Source organism: Aquarana catesbeiana, linkage group LG13 (assembly GCF_042186555.1).
Source record: "Aquarana catesbeiana isolate 2022-GZ linkage group LG13, ASM4218655v1, whole genome shotgun sequence".
Taxonomy (NCBI): Eukaryota; Metazoa; Chordata; class Amphibia; order Anura; family Ranidae; genus Aquarana; species Aquarana catesbeiana.
Window position 1 is genome coordinate 229,506,207 of NC_133336.1, and position 18,179 is coordinate 229,524,385.

Sequence of the window (18,179 nt, forward strand, 5' to 3'; positions counted from 1 at the left end):
TGGAGGGGGGTCTGTACTAATGGAGAGGGGGTCTGTATTAATGGGGTCTGTACTAATGGAGGGGGGTCTGTACTAATGATGGGGTCTGTACTAATATGGGGGTCTCTACTAATGGAGGGGGGTCTGTCCTGGGGGGTCTGTACTAATGGGGGGGTCTGTACTAATGGAGGTGGGGTCTGTACTAATGGAGAGGGGGTCTGTACTAATGGGGTCTGTACTAATGGAGGGGGGGTCTGTACTAATAGGGGGGTCTGTACTGGGGGGTCTGTACTAATGGAGGGGGGGTCTGTACTAATGGAAAAGGGTTTGTCCTGGGGGTCTGTACTAATGGAGGGGGGGTCTGTCCTGGGGGTCTGTACTAATGGAGGGGGTCTGTACTAATGGAGGGGGGGTCTGAACTAATGGAGAGGGGGTCTGTCCTGGGGGGTCTGTACTAATGGAGGGGGGTCTGTACTAATGGAGGGGGGGGTCTGTACTAATGGAGGGGGGCTGTACTAATGGAGGGGGGGCTGTACTAATAGAGGGGGGCTGTACTAATGGAGGGGGGCTGTATTAATGGAGGGGGCTGTACTAATGGGGGCTGTACTAGTGGGGGGGGTTGTACTAATTGAGGGGGGCTATACTATAAATGGGAGGGGGCTGTACTAATGGGGGGTCTGTACTAATGGGGTCTGTACTAATGGAGAGGGGGTCTGTACTAATGGGGCCTGTACTAATGGAGGGGAGGTCTGTACTAATGGTGGGGGGTCTGTACTAATGGGGGGTTCTGTACTAATGCAGGGGGGTCTGTCCTGGGAGGGTCTGTACTAATGGAGGGGGGTCTGTACTAATGGAGAGGGGGTCTGTACTAATGGAGAGGGGGGTCTGTACTAATGGGGGGTCTGTACTAACAGGGGGGGTCTGTCCTGGGGGTCTGTACTAATGGGGGGTCTGTACTAATGGGGGTGGTCTGTACTAATGGAGGGGGGTCTGTACTAATGGAGAGGGGGTCTGTCCTGGGGGGGTCTGTACTAATGGAGGGGGGTCTGTCCTGGGGGTCTGTACTAATGGAGGGGTGTCTGTACTAATGGAGAGGGGGTCTGTACTAATGGAGGGGGGTCTGTACTAATGAAGGGGGGTCTGTACTAATGGAGGGGGTCTGTACTAATGGAGGGGGGTCTGTACTAATGGAGGGGGGGTCTGTACTAATGGAGGGGGTCTTTACTAATGGAGGGGGGGTCTGTACTAATGGAGGGGGGGTCTGTACTAATGGAGAGGGGGTCTGTACTAATGGAGGGGGGTCTGTACTAATGGAGAGGGGGTCTGTACTAATGGAGAGGGGGGTCTGTACTAATGGGGTCTGTACTAATGGAGGGGGGTCTGTACTAATGGAGAGGGGGTCTGTATTAATGGGGTCTGTACTAATGGAGGGGGGTCTGTACTAATGATGGGGTCTGTACTAATATGGGGGTCTCTACTAATGGAGGGGGGTCTGTCCTGGGGGGTCTGTACTAATGGGGGGGTCTGTACTAATGGAGGTGGGGTCTGTACTAATGGAGAGGGGGTCTGTACTAATGGGGTCTGTACTAATGGAGGGGGGTCTGTACTAATAGGGGGGTCTGTACTGGGGGGTCTGTACTAATGGAGGGGGGGTCTGTACTAATGGAAAAGGGTTTGTCCTGGGGGTCTGTACTAATGGAGGGGGGGTCTGTCCTGGGGGTCTGTACTAATGGAGGGGGTCTGTACTAATGGAGGGGGGGGTCTGAACTAATGGAGAGGGGGTCTGTCCTGGGGGGTCTGTACTAATGGAGGGGTGGTTTGTCCTGGGGGGGTCTGTACTAATGGAGGGGGGGTTACCTGGGGGGGATCTGTACTGAGTAAGGTCTGTACTGAGGGAGGGGTTTATACTTAGTGCGGGTTCTGCACTGACGGAGGGGGGTCTATATGTAGTGGAGGGGGGGTCTGTACTGAGGGGCGACTATAGTTGGTGGAAGTGGGGTGACCCCAACCCTAATGAAGCCAATGCAGCTGCCGCCTCTCCTTTCCCCCCTTCCTCTCCTTTCCCCCCTCCCTCTCCTCCTGCGTGCTGCTGTACTAGTGAGCGGTGCTTGCCAGCACAGTTGCCCACTATGTTTCTTCCCCCGCCTTCATATCAACCAGGGAGGAAACAGAATAGAAAAAGGAGCAGAGAAGAGGATTGTGGGACATATAGTCCCGAGAACTGGCAGCCCCACTGTAACACGGAAACTGCAGCCCACACAGCATGCTCAGCTGAATGGGAAAGAGAGAGAGAGAGAGAGACAGGAGCCTGGGAAAGTTTTCAGGGAAGTACACCCAGGACTCCAGAGGGAGAGGACAGTGCTGAGAGAACATTATCAGAGAGAGAACCCTGCTGCCCTGCGCCACTAGAGGGAAAGCCACACAGCCTAGCGCCATCCCTGGCATTGAAAGGAATGGAGTCATTGCAGGAATACAGCGGAGTCACCATGGGCAATTCAGAGTAAGCTGACTCTTGATCAGAGAAACCGTTGCTGTATCGCTGGGTCAGGTGAGAGGGCCGATCGGACAATATGTACTATGTCTGCAGTCTCTGACCATCTCTTGTAGTATGTCTGCAGTCTCTGACCACCTCCTGTATTATGTCTGCAATCTCTGACCATCTCCTGTACTATGTCTGCAGTCTCTGACCATCTCCTGTACTATGTCTGCAGTCTCTGACCATCTCCTGTAGTATGTCTGCAGTCTCTGGCCATCTCTTGTACTATGTCTGCAGTCTCTGACCATCTCCTGTTCTATGATTGCTTTCTCTGACCATCTCCTGTACTATGATTGCAGTCTCTGACCGTCTCTTGTATCATAACTACAGTCTCTGACCATCTCCTGTACTATGTCTGCAGTCTCTGGGCATCTCCTGTACTATGTCTGCAGTCTCTGATCATCTCCTGTTCTATGATTGCTTTCTCTGACCATCTCCTGTACTATGATTGCAGTCTCTGATCGTCTCTTGTATCATAACTACAGTCTCTGACCATCTCCTGTACTATGTCTGCAGTCTCTGATCATCTCCTGTACTATGTCTGCAGTCTCTGGCCATCTCCTGTACTATGTCTGCAGTCTCTGACCATCTCCTGTACTATGTCTGCAGTCTCTGGGCATCTCCTGTACAATATCTGCAGTCTCTGATCATCTGCTGTTCTATGTCTGCAGTCTCTGAACATCTCCTGTTCTATGATTGCAGTCTCTGATCATCTCCTGTATTATGTCTGCAGTCTCTGACCATCTCCTGTACTATGTCTGCAGTCTCTGACCATCTCCTGTACTATGTCTGCAGTCTCTGATCATCTCCTGTACCATGTCTGCAGTCTCTGATCATCTCCTGTACTATGTCCGCAGTCTCTGACCATCTCCTGTTCTATGATTGCAGTCTCTGATCATCTCCTGTATTATGTCTGCAGTCTCTGACCATCTCCTGTTCTATGATTGCAGTCTCTGACCATCTCCTGTATTATGTCTGCAGTCTCTGACCATCTCCTGTGTTATGTCTGCAGTCTCTGACCATCTCCTGTATCATGTCTGCAGTCTCTGACCATCTCCTGTACTATGTCTGCAGTCTCTGATCATCTCCTGTATCATGTCTGCCGTCTCTGACCATCTCCTGTACTATGTCTGCAGTCTCTGATCATCTCCTGTACTATGTCTGCAGTCTCTGACCATCTCCTGTACTATGTCTGCAGTCTATGATCATCTCCTGTACCAGGGCCGATCCTAGGGTCACCGGCGCCCGGGTGCAGAAATATTTCTGGCGCCCCCACATGGGCGTGGTCATCTTACCAACTGCTTCCCTTTACAAATGTTTCTATGGCAATGACTCAAACACAGAGATGCTCCCCTAAGAAGTCTTTGTTACCCTGGGATCCTCCCATGATCTTTTAACAATAAAAAAAAAATACAAGAAGAGCGTACACTAATGAGACCTGGAGGGGAGTCTCTCTGATGCACACAAAGAGGGCTTCTGTTAGAGAGTCTGTTAGAAAGAACCCCCAGACATAGTACAGGAGATGATCAGAGACTGCAGACATAGTACAGGAGATGATCAGAGACTGCAGACATAATACAGGAGATGGTCACAGACTGCAGACATAGCACAGGAGATGATCAGAGACTGCAGACATAGTACAGGAGATGGTCAGAGACTGCAGACATAGTACAGGAGATGATCAGAGACTGCAGACATAGTACAGGAGATGGTCAGAGACGGCAGACATGATACAGGAGATGATCAGAGACTGCAGACATAGTACAGGAGATGGTCAGAGACTGCAGACATGATACAGGAGATGGTCAGAGACTGCAGACATAATACAGGAGATGATCAGAGACTGCAGACATAATACAGGAGATGGTCAGAGACTGCAGACATGATACAGGAGATGGTCAGAGACTGCAATCATAGAACAGGAGATGGTCAGAGACTGCAGACATAATACAGGAGATGATCAGAGACTGCAATCATAGAACAGGAGATGGTCAGAGATTGCAGACATAGTACAGGAGATGATCGGAGACTGCAGACATAGTACAGGAGATGGTCAGAGACTGCAGACATAGTACAGGAGATGATCAGAGACTGCAGAAATGGTACAGGAGATGATCAGAGACTGCAGACATAGTACAGGAGATGGTCAGAGACTGCAGACATAGTACAGGAGATGGTCAGAGACTGCAGACATAATACAGGAGATGATCAGAGACTGCAATCATAGAACAGGAGATGGTCAGAGACTGAAGACATAGTACAGCAGATGATCAGAGACTGCAGATATTGTACAGGAGATGCCCAGAGACTGCAGACATAGTACAGGAGATGGTCAGAGACTGCAGACATAGTACAGGAGATGGTCAGAGACTGCAGACATAGTACAGGAGATGATCAGAGACTGCAGACATAGTACAGGAGATGGTCAGAGACTGTAGTTATGATACAAGAGACGATCAGAGACTGCAATCATAGTACAGGAGATGGTCAGAGAAAGCAATCATAGAACAGGAGATGATCAGAGACTGCAGACATAGTACAGGAGATGCCCAGAGACTGCAGACATAGTACAGGAGATGGTCAGAGACTGTAGTTATGATACAAGAGACGGTCAGAGACTGCAATCATAGTACAGGAGATGGTCAGAGAAAGCAATCATAGAACAGGAGATGGTCAGAGACTGCAGACATAGTACAGGAGATGGCCAGAGACTGCAGACATACTACAGGAGATGGTCAGAGACTGCAGACATAATACAGGAGATAGTCAGAGACTGCAGACATGATACAGGAGATGGTCAGAGACTGCAATCATAGAACAGGAGATGGTCAGAGACTGCAGACATAATACAGGAGATGATCAGAGACTGCAATCATAGAACAGGAGATGGTCAGAGACTGCAGACATAGTACAGGAGACGATCAGAGACTGCAGGCATGGTACAGGAGATGATCAGAGACTGCAGACATAGTACAGGAGATGGTCAGAGACTGCAGACATAGTACAGGAGATGGTCAGAGACTGCAGACATAATACAGGAGATGATCAGAGACTGCAATCATAGAACAGGAGATGGTCAGAGACTGCAGACATAGTACAGCAGATGATCAGAGACTGCAGATATTGTACAGGAGATGCCCAGAGACTGCAGACATAGTACAGGAGATGGTCAGAGACTGCAGACATAGTACAGGAGATGGTCAGAGACTGCAGACATAGTACAGGAGATGATCAGAGACTGCAGACATAGTACAGGAGATGGTCAGAGACTGTAGTTATGATACAAGAGACGATCAGAGACTGCAATCATAGTACAGGAGATGGTCAGAGAAAGCAATCATAGAACAGGAGATGATCAGAGACTGCAGACATAGTACAGGAGATGCCCAGAGGCTGCAGACATAGTACAGGAGATGGTCAGAGACTGTAGTTATGATACAAGAGACGGTCAGAGACTGCAATCATAGTACAGGAGATGGTCAGAGAAAGCAATCATAGAACAGGAGATGGTCAGAGACTGCAGACATAGTACAGGAGATGGCCAGAGACTGCAGACATACTACAGGAGATGGTCAGAGACTGCAGACATAGTACAGGAGATGGTCAGAGACTGCAGACATAGTACAGGAGATGGTCAGAGATTGCAGACATAATACAGGAGATGGTCAGAGACTGCAGACATACTACAAGAGATGGTCAGAGACTGCAGACATAGTACATATTGTCCGATCGGCCCTCTCACCTGACCCAGCGATACAGCAACGGTTTCTCTGATCAAGAGTCAGCTCACTCTGAATTGCCCATGGTGACTCCGCTGTATTCCTGCAATGACTCCATTCCTTTCAATGCCAGGGATGGCGCTAGGCTGTGTGGCTTTCCCTCTAGTGGCGCAGGGCAGCAGGGTTCTCTCTCTGATAGTGTTCTCTCAGCACTGTCCTCTCCCTCTGGAGTCCTGGGTGTACTTCCCTGAAAACTTTCCCAGGCTCCTGTCTCTCTCTCTTTCCCATTCAGCTGAGCATGCTGTGTGGGCTGCAGTTTCCGTGTTACAGTGGGGCTGCCAGTTCTCGGGACTATATGTCCCACAATCCTCTTCTCTGCTCCTTTTTCTATTCTGTTTCCTCCCTGGTTGATATGAAGGCGGGGGAAGAAACATAGTGGGCAGCTGTGCTGGCAAGCACCGCTCACTAGTACAGCAGCACGCAGGAGGAGAGGGAGGGGGGAAAGGAGAGGGAGGGGGGAAAGGAGAGGCGGCAGCTGCATTGGCTTCACTAGGGTTGGGGTCACCCCACTTCCACCAACTATAGTCGCCCCTCAGTACAGACCCCCCCTCCACTACATATAGACCCCCCTCCGTCAGTGCAGAACCCACACTAAGTATAAACCCCTCCCTCAGTACAGACCTTACTCAGTACAGATCCCCCCCAGGTAACCCCCCTCCATTAGTACAGACCCCCCCAGGACAAACCACCCCTCCATTAGTACAGACCCCCCAGGACAGACCCCCCCATTAGTACAGACCCCCCTCCATTAGTACAGACCCCCCTCCATTAGTACAGACCCCCCCTCCATTAGTACAGACCCCCCTCCATTAGTACAGACCCCCCAGGACAGACCCCCTCTCCATTAGTTCAGACTCCCCTCCATTAGTACAGCCCCCCTCCATTAGTACAGACCCCCAGGACAGACCCCCCCTCCATTAGTACAGACCCCCAGGACAAACCCTTTTCCATTAGTACAGACCCCCCTCCATTAGTACAGACCCCCCAGTACAGACCCCCCTATTAGTACAGACCCCCCTCCATTAGTACAGACCCCATTAGTACAGACCCCCTCTCCATTAGTACAGACCCCACCTCCATTAGTACAGACCCCCCCATTAGTACAGACCCCCTAGGACAGACCCCCCTCCATTAGTAGAGACCCCCATATTAGTACAGACCCCATCATTAGTACAGACCCCCCTCCATTAGTACAGACCCCATTAATACAGACCCCCTCTCCATTAGTACAGACCCCCCTCCATTAGTACAGACCCCATTAGTACAGACCCCCCTCTCCATTAGTACAGACCCCATCTCCATTAGTACAGACCCCCCTCCATTAGTACAGACCCCCTCTCCATTAGTACAGACCCCCCCTCCATTAGTACAGACCCCCCTCCATTAATACAGACCCCCTCCATTAGTACAGACCCCCCCTCCATTAGTACAGACCCCCCTCCATTAGTACAGACCCCCTCCATTAGTACAGACCCCCCTCCATTAGTACAGACCCCCCTTCATTAGTACAGACCCCCCTCCATTAGTACAGACCCCCTCTCCATTAGTACAGACCCCCCTCCATTAGTACAGACCCCCAGGACAGACCCCCCTCCATTAGTACAGACCCCCCAGGACAGACCCCCTCTCCATTAGTACAGACCCCCCTCCATTAGTACAGACCCCCCCATTAGTACAGACCCCCCATTAGTACAGACCCCCAGGACAGACCCCCCCTATTAGTACAGACCCCCTATCCATTAGTACAGACCCCCCTCTCCATTAGTATAGACCCCCTCTCCATTAGTACAGACCCCCCTCCATTAGTACAGACCCTCCCAGGACAGACCCCCCTCCATTAGTACAGAACCCCCCCATTAGTACAGACCCCCCACCATTAGTACAGACCTCCCCTCCATTAGTACAGACCCCATTAGTACAGACCCCCTCTCCATTAGTACAGACCCCATTAGTACAGACCCCCATTAGTACAGCCCCCTCCCATTTATAGTATAGCCCCCCTCAATTAGTACAGCCCCCTCCCACTAGTACAGCCCCCCATTAGTACAGCCCCCTCCATTAGTACAGCCCCCCTCCATTAGTACAGCCCCCCTCTATTAGTACAGCCCCCCCTCCATTAGTACAGCCCCCCTCCATTAGTACAGCCCCCCTCCATTAGTACAGCCCCCCCTCCATTAGTACAGCCCCCCTCCATTAGTACAGCCCCCTCCATTAGTACAGCCCCCCCCTTCATTAGTACAGCCCCCCTCCATTAGTACAGCCCCCCTCCATTAGTACAGCCCCCCCTCCATTAGGGTATTTATATACACCCGGGCGGCAGCTGAAGAGGAGAGAACAGTGTGCAGCCAGCCGCGCCGCCCGGGTGGAGAGCAGTGCAGTTTAAAGCAGGCAGGAGTGGGAGACACAGAGGAGAATGTGTCAGGCACGGACCGCTCCTCCGCTCCCCCCCGCGCGACATCACTGTGAGGCTGGTCTCTCTCCACGCAGAGACCAGCCGCTTTGCCTCCGATGTCTCTCTTTCTCTGACGGGAGGGGCTTGAGCAGCACACACAGCGGCGGCAGCGCCTTTCTTCTTTTAACACCGGCGGAGAGCGCCTCCGCCGGACACAATCAAGAGGAGGAGGAGGAGGGAAGGGAGCACTCTGGCGCTTCAGCGCCCCCACCTCTCTGGCGCCTGGGTGCACTGCACCCCGTGCACCCCGTCTAGGATCGGCCCTGTCCTGTACTATGTCTGCAGTCTGTGACCATCTCCTGTATTATGTCTGCAGTCTCTGATCATCTCCTGTACTATGTCTGCAGTCTCTGATCATCTCCTGTACTATGTCTGGGGGTTCTTTCTAACAGACTCTCTAACAGAAGCCCTCTTTGTGTGCATCAGAGAGACTCCCCTCCAGGTCTCATTAGTGTACGCTCGTCCTGTATTTTTTTTTATTGTTAAGAGATCATGGGAGGATCCCAGGGTAACAAAGACTTCTTAGGGGAGCATCTCTGTGTTTGAGTCATTGCCATAGAAACATTTGTAAAGGGGAGCAGTTGGTAAGATGACCACGCCCATGTGGGGGCGCCAGAAATATTTCTGCACCCGGGCGCCGGTGACCCTAGGATCGGCCCTGTTAAGTGCCCAGTGGTCAAGTGGTTAATCTGAATCATATGTGATGGATCAGAACACAATAGTCTAAGTTGGTGAAGTAAAATTAGAAAAATATATACATAAAACTTTTTTTCAGAAATAAAAAACTGATAATTGGTATGTGCGTATGTATTCACCCCCTTTGTTATGAAGCCCATAAAAAGCTCTGGTGCAACCAATTACCTTCAGAAGTCACATAATTAGTGAAATGATGTCCACCTGTGTGCAATCTAAGTGTCACATGATCTGTCATTACATACACACACCCTTTTGAAAGGCCTCAGAGGCTGCAACACCTAAGCAAGAGGCACCACTAACCAAACACTGCCAATGATGACCAAGGAACTCTCCAAACAAGTAAGGGACAATGTTGTTGAGAAGAACAAGTCAGGGTTAGGTTATAAAAAAATATCCAAATCTTTGATGATCCCTAGGAGCACCATCAAATCTATCATAACCAAATGGAAAGAACATGGCACAACAGCAAACCTGCCAAGAGACGGCCGCACACCAAAACTCACGGACCGGGCAAGGAGGGCATTAATCAGAGAGGCAGCACAGAGACCTAAGGTAACCCTGGAGGAGCTACAGAGTTCCACAGCAGAGACTGGAGTATCTGTACATAGGATGACAATAAGCCGTACGCTCCATAGAGTTGGGCTTTATGGCAGAGTGGCCAGAAGAAAGCCATTACTTTCAGCAAAAAATAAAATGGCACGTTTTGAGTTTGTGAAAAGGGCATGTGGGAGACTCCCAAAACGTATGGAGGAAGGTGCTCTGGTCTGATGAGACTAAAATTGAACTTTTTGGTCATGAAAGAAAACGCTATGTCTGGCGCAAACCCAACACATCACATCACCCAAAGAACACCATCCCCACCGTGAAACATGGTGGTGGCAGCATTATGCTGTGGGGGTGTTTTTCAGCAGTTGGGACTGGGAAACTGGTCAGAGTTGAGGGAAAGATGGATGGTGCTAAATACAGGGATATTCTTGAGCAAAACCTGTAGCACTCTGTGTGTAATTTGAGGCTAGGACGGAGGTTCAACTTCCAGCAGGACAATGACCCCAAACACACTGCTAAAGCAACACTTGAGTGGTTTAAGGGGAAACATGTAAATGTGTTGGAATAGCCTAGTCAAAGTCCAGACCTCAATCCAATAGAAAATCTGTGGTCAGACTTAAAAATTGCAGTTCACAAGTGCAAACCATCCAACTTGAAGTTGCTGGAGCAGTTTTGCAAGGAGGAATGGGCAAAAATCCCAGTGGTAAGATGTGGCAAGCTCATAGAGACTTATCCAAAGCGTCTTGGAGCTGTGATAGCCGCAAAAGGTGGCTCTACAAAGTATTGACTTTAGGGGGGTGAATAGTTATGCACATTGACTTTTTCTGTTATTTTGTCCTATTTGTTGTTTGTTTCACAATAATAAAAAAAAAAAAAAAAAAATCTTCAAAGTTGTGGGCATGTTCTATAAATTAAATGATGCAAATCTTCAAACAATCCATGTTAATTCCAGGTTGTGAGGAAACAAAACACGAAAAATGCCAAGGGGGGGGGTGAATACTTTTGCAAGGCACTGTATACATGGGAGGGAAAACAATATCTACAACTGGTGAAAAGAAAAGGTCAAAGGTTCCCAACTCCCTATAGCATAATGAAACACAACTCTCATTCTTTAAGCATATTGTATATAGACAGAAGTGACTACTTATATACCAACATAAAATTATTACTAAGTTTCTTGTAAATCAATAACTAAAATGAATTCTGAATATAGACCCGTACTACGATATGTTACAAAGGAATCCTATCTTTCCTTTTCATAGAATGTTGAGAATACTTGCACGGTCCTGTTTGCCACATCGTGAGAAGGACTAGTAGTACCAGCATGACTACCAGGACCATTACCCCTTTTCTTAGTCTATAGGAGGAAGCTCCAGCTGGTCTATTATTTGTATTTTTATCATAATTGGGATATCTGGAGGATTTCTCTATATCAGTCAGGCTGCTGTTATTCGGATACTGAGATTTTCCTTATATTTTGCACGGCGTAATTTACTCACTTTTTTTTTTTTTTTACATTTTTTCCAGGTCATGTCCTCCTGCAGAGACGTCCATCTGCCATCTATGAAGGAGACCCCCTGACTCTGAGATGTCATCATAATAAGGATTTTATTGGCTTTCAAACAAGATTTTACAAGAATAATGAAGAGATAAAATCAGAATTCCCGGACTCTGAGTTCCGTATTCAGAAAGTGGATCTAAACACATCCGGACATTATAAATGTTCTAAAGAAATAACATCTCCTGGTAGATCCGAGTACCATGAGCTCTCAGATGAATTCTCGCTCTCTGTGAAAGGTGAGTCCCTATAACACGGCACATCCTGGGGATAGTACGGGGATCTGGGGATGGATGAAGGGCTCAGTATAGGGATCAATGTTATTATTGGATGGATGGGGGCGGAGACAACATTTTCTGCTGTCAGGAAGAAACAAACAGCTGTTGGCTGCATTTCAGCTCCAGAAAAAGACACAGAGGTAAGTAGCTGAGGATGGCGACTTGGCGAGACATTTATATACAAATACAGGTAATGGGAGAAATGCCGCGCCAACTCTAAATTTTAAGCAGCCAACACGACAATCAGACTAATTGCAAAATATAAATGTGAACAAAAATGTGTAGCGCTAATAAAGTTGAGTATATTGAAAAATAACATACACAGTATCACAGTATCTAAACCGTGATGGTGACACAAAAGATAAAAAGTAGAAATGTATGTAATGAAACATATATCTATTTATGTGATTATATGGACAATTAAAAAACACAGAAATCGCTGTAACCTATATACCAAACAATCACTAATAGACTGTGTAAAAACCAATGTGAATGGTACTAGTGACAGGAATATATCTGTAGATCACAGTGAATATCACATCCCTAGTGCAAAGCCGAAAAAATTTTATAAATAGAAAAATCGGGATCGACACACAGTGAATGGGTGATCCTAAAAATCACAACATATTTGCTGGGGTAGCAAATAGACCCGACGTGTTTCGTCCTCATAGACTTCTGCTGGGTTATCATGTCTATCAGGACAAAACGTGTCGGATCTATTTGCTACCCAGCCACTTTTTTTACTGCGCTTTTTAGTTCAATTGAACCAAATTTTTACTGCCCATATTTTTACTGAATGTTGGATAACTTTTTTATTTCAATAAATCCTTTATCCTTGTCGGATTTACACTATGTGGAGGTTCTCTTATTTTCCTTTACACTATGGGAACTGTCTTTGATTGAGCGGAGCTCGGTTGATGATCAAAGCCAGCCCTAGGACAGCAAATCAAGAGAGCAGGAAGTCCAGGCTTAGTTCATCCCCTTTGGTGGCGAGTAAGTCTCCAGGCTCCCCTTCTGTCTAGAACATCCGATCAGTCGGGATTAGATCCACTCTCACCGCTTGGTGGTACAAGCACATTTGACTCACCGCTGATGGCCTGTGAGTCCACCATATCTGGTAAGGGTATTTCATCTTTCTTCACTTGAAGCTTTTTGATGAGAAGACAGCACCCTATATGTCAGCGCACTTTCAGCATTCTCCGAGAAGCGTTTAAGATTAGAAATATCAACAGTATTATGGTTTCATCTCCATGAACCTTCATCCTGTATATTGATATGGACTCTAGATGCAGAACATTATATCTACATGATAACATCTGTTAATATTTATGACATACATTATCTTGGCACATCAGGCACGTGGTGTTGTCATTTTTGTTTTATTCATTCACTTTTTTTACATTTTTGGTATGCTGTGATTTTTAGGATCACCCATGTGTGTCGATCCCGATTTTTCTATTTATAATTTTTTTTCGGCTTTGCACTAGGGATGTGATATTCACTGTGATCTACAGATATATTCTTGTCCCTAGTACCATTCACATTGGTTTTTACACAGTCTATTAGTGATTGTTTGGTATATAGGTTACAGCTGTGGCTTTAATTGTCCATATAATCACATAAATAGATATATGTTTCATTACATACATTTCAACTTTTTATCTTTTGTGTCACCATCACGGTCTAGATACTGTGTACACACGTTGATTATTTTTCAATATACTCAACTTTATTAGCGCTACACATTTATATACAAATACATTGAGTGTTTCGTTTAAAGAGCTTTAAACAACAAGCTCTTCAACTCAAATGTAATGCTTAGCCTTACACCAGGGTATAGCTTTAAGCCGCAAACTTTTTTTTTTCCTTAGGTCTCTTTCAGACCCGCGGATCCGTATTTAGCCATCCGCTTGCTCAGCGGGGATCACTCCATTGATCCTCGCTGAGCCGGCGGATGACAAGTCCGTCTCTGCACATTGTGCAGGGACAGACCTGTCAGAGAGACCGCTCTCCGCTATGGGTGGATCGGATGATTACGGACCGACTGTCCGTTTTCTTCCGATCCGATCCGCCAGACGGATGGAAAATACAACCTCCATCCGTCTGGATTTTGCGGAGCGGATCAGATCAGAGCGGATCGGATGTCAGCGGGCATGTCACCGCTGACATCCGTCGCTCCATAGAGATGTATGGAGCGACCGTTCAGATCCGCCTGAAAAAACTGACAGGCAGATCTAAACGGTCCACACATGTAAAAGGGGCCTTAATGGATGTAAACCCTTCCATATCCCCAGTGAAGTGAGTGGCCTCAGGTGATACACAGAGATTTAACAAATCTCCCTGGTTGTACCAGTTTATCTGCAGTCTTCTCTTCTCTCTTTTCAAAGTGCAGAATATTTTAAAGCTTGTCTAAGCGTTCAGAAAAACGGGTGTGGAGAGCTGATGTTACACTCTGCAGAGCTCAGTGAGGGGAGCTCTCAGAGCTGATTGGAGTGAAGGGACACACCCCCCTCCACACAACACACAGGAACAGAGCTGAGGTTGTCAATCAGCTGGAGCTCCTCCCCTGTCACCTTTTTCTCTTGGTGTGAGGAAAACTTGTCAGAAGTGACTTATGCTGATAGCAGAGGAAGGAGACCGCAGACAGGAATGACACTTTGTGCTCTGAACTGAGACAAGTACACACTATAGATGGATATGCTTTATTCACATTTCCTGTCTGAGGTTTAGCAACAATGCCCCTCACAAAATATATGTTTATTATGTTATGAATTACATAAATGTATTGCATATAACCCAGCATAACCAAGTAAGGGAATTCTGGTTGCTAAGACCCTGATCTGATTGTATAATTCAAGATATGCTGTATACTGTATGCAGATCTTGCAGTACAATATCAAGGTGGAGTCAGGTGGGCTGACAAACCTGTGATAGGTTTATCATTGGTATCTATGTTTCATTATGTTTGTTTTTTGTTCTGCTTTGCATGAATTCATTTTTTGTTAGTTCTTTCTGTCTCGGTGGGTTTTCCCTGACACGGTTTTGGCTACTTTAGTGTCTGGGCTTCATAGCACACTTATCCCTAATATCCCTTATATCTGCATATTAGTCTTTTGTTTGACAAGTTGGAGCACTGGTGTTTGTTTTTTGGTTTGCCTGGTGGGCTGAGCCTAGTTTCTTATATGTCTAGGGTGCTCCAACAGTGAGATCTTTCTGCCATACTTTCCAGGTCTGTTTCTGCCCACCTGGGAGTTCTAGGTGTTCCATTAGTGTGTTCCTGCTTCGCCAGTTACAGTATATTCTCCATGGTTTTATGTAACCCTATTGTTAACACTGTTAGGTATTTTCCTTTTTTTGAAGGCTACTAATATTTCTTTCACATGTATAGAACTAGAGACTGAGCCTCTGCTAAGAGGGGGTTATAATGGGACTTCACTGTACAAACTGGCAGAACCTCTACCCTGTTGGGCCTTGATTGTTACATTTTGGGGAATGGGTTCAGGTGGAACACTCAAAAAGTAAGCACATAATTCCCTGGGTGATAGTCCCCAGATGAATGGTCAGGCTTCCTCTTGCTGGTTCACCCTCATATCATATTAAAGTATCTTTGACAAAGCAGAGGTTCTGGTGTTGTCTCTGTATCAAATAGACAACTGCATTAATCAGACCAGTGGATGATCTAACGTGGCTTCATTGCCATCCCCAGCTCTAACTTTCTCATTAGAAACAGCATGGGTTAGGTCCCCAACAAGATTCAGGAGTTCTTACTCTCAGCCCTAGAGGGGTGAGCCATCATGGCCTGGACTCACACTCAGGATCTTCAACTAAGACCACAACCTGCAAGCTAAAGACCCTTCCAGAACTTGCTCTGTATATTTGTTATTTTTGGGTCCATTCCCTTGAAGATCATCTCTCCAGGGATTGACCAACCAACAAATATGCAGAGTTAAACAATGTTCCAACTCTAACACAGCACAAAAAAGTGGAACTCCCTTTCCCAGGTAGTTGTATCAGATGGGAGCATTAATAAATAAAAAAAAAAAAAACCCATGTGGATGTCCTCAGTCAGTACAATAAAAAATGCATGAGTATTTTCCTAGGCTCGAAAACGTGAACCAACATACACACAAATACTGTAGGTTGGAATAGATGAACATATGTCTTTATCCAGGCTAATCTACTATGTAGCTATGTGTAGCGCTACACCGTAAGGGCTGCTTGAAAAAGTTTGTCCGCAGTGGTTGCCCTGACCTTGAAAGTTTCCTGACCCCTCTGACAGCCTGGGTTCAGATATTGGTTGGTGCCTCAACCTAGGATAAGCACAACTGTTTAGCAATGTTTCACAGAATATTTGTAAACTCTTAATACACTGTTCTCTAAAAGAAACAGTTCCTTGAAGATATGGCCAATATAGTACCCAATAGCAGGTGGGGGTTGGGGGATTTGTGAAGCAAGAGAAGCCATTTTGTTGCAGGTATTCTGTAACTCAGCACAGAGATGGTGGGACCCCCCTCATAAAGTTTGTTAGTGGACAGATATCCCTTTATGCTCTGGATTTGCATTCTGTCTTGGTGAAGCTTAGCTTCTTTAGACACACCCTTGTTCAACACCATGAGTAAATGGGTGACATTCTTGGTTTGCAGCACTGGAGTTTCAAACTGAATTCCCACCAGAAACACCTCCTCCATTGAACTTGCCTATCTTTTACTTGTTTGTTGTGGGTTCTCCAGTTTCCTTCCACGATCCATACAAATAGCTGGGTTCTGGCCAACTCTATGGATATGGTGGCTATACAGAATCTCCTTTTGGGGACTAATGTCACAGATTCTATTTACTTCTATTTAATAATGTAAGTGCAGGATGTGAATCAAACAGTTTATAAAAAAAAACTTTCAGCAAGGGAAAAGAAAACCGACTCCAGAAATTTGTCATTGTCACAAATTTTTTCTTCCAGAGCTCTTCTCTCCTCCGAAAATAAAAATAACTTCTGATTGGGTAATAGAAGGAGATGAGATGATGGTGAGATGTGACACCAGACTGGATCCTCTCAGAGGCGGCACAGAGCTGCACTTTGCCTTCTACAGAGATGGACGGACTGTGCGGGGATACAATGTATCTGATACATACAGAGTGCAGTCATCTCAGCTGGAGGATTCTGGGAATTATACCTGTGAAGTGAAGACGGTGTCTGACACTGTGAGGAAGATGAGTGATGGGCTCTATATCCAGATATACAGTAAGTACCTAAATACTGATCCTGTCTTCATAGTGCTTTTAAAAAAAGAGTACTCCCATAGGAAGGTCTCTCATAAAAATGTACAAACTTTTGGGTGGATTGATCCTTTAAATCAGAACTTTAGCCCTTCACTAAAACTTTTCTAGGACCAGAGACCAACGAAGACCAACGAAGACCCCCAACCCAAGTCTTTATGATAACACCAAAAACAGTGGGAAGAGTAGCGTTTAGTAACCACCATCACTCATGGCTTTGAAATGCCTTGATGGTCAAGTGGTAAATGTGTTTGAGATTGAAGTTCATTTATGCTGAGCCAGGGCTGTAGTTATGCTTTATGGGGACCCATACCGCATAGTTAACAAAATCATTAATGGCCCTCATCTCTCTACTCTGCATCTCAAATGCAGTTCCTCTAGTGATACAAACACCAAATGCATTCGGAGCAAAATACATTCCCATACCACAAATATCATTAATTTCACCCAAACTTGTTTGTCCAATGTAACCACTACCTGCATAAATTAGATATGCTTCTGGGCCCCCTGTGGCAGTCTCATAGTCTGCTCTGGCTTACATACACTCTTGTGCTGCTGAGCAGGTCACACAACCTCAGCAAATGCCATGGATACTCATTAAATTATATTCTCAGAAAAGTCCTTACTATTGCTCTCAGCCTCCTCCATATCTTTCCTGAATTCCTGTTAGAGGGTGACTGTTAGGGTTGTCACCTGTCCAGGATTCACCCAGATAGTCCGGGTTTTTATTTCATGTGTCCAGGTTTTAGATCACCTGAAACCCAGACACATTATTCAGATAAGACTGTGGCTCCTGAAGTAACTGAGTACCGCAACCGTCAGCATAGGCAAGCGAACGGCCAAGGCTAGGGCAGTATATGGGAAGGCTAGGGTAGTATATAGACAGGCTGTGATAGTATATAGACAGGCTAGGGTAGTATATGGACAGGCTAGGGCAGTATAGGAAGGCAAGAGTAGTATATAGACAGGCTAGGGTAGTACATAGACAGGCTAGGGCAGTATATGGACAGGCTAGGGCAGTATAGGGGAAGGCTAGGGTAATATATAGACAGGCTAGGGCAGTATATGGACAGGCTAGGACAGT

General features: G+C 46.6%; 1 protein-coding gene across 1 annotated transcript in view; it reads left to right on the top strand.

Moving 5' to 3' along the window:
• LOC141116688 (Fc receptor-like protein 5) overlaps positions 1-18,179 on the top strand; it is a 151,060-nt gene that overhangs the window by 39,220 nt on the left and 93,661 nt on the right. Inside the window, exons 4-5 of the mRNA XM_073609078.1 lie at positions 11,516-11,785; positions 16,779-17,060. Of these exons, the coding sequence (XP_073465179.1) occupies positions 11,516-11,785; positions 16,779-17,060 (552 nt within the window). The remainder of the gene's footprint in view (positions 1-11,515; positions 11,786-16,778; positions 17,061-18,179) is intronic.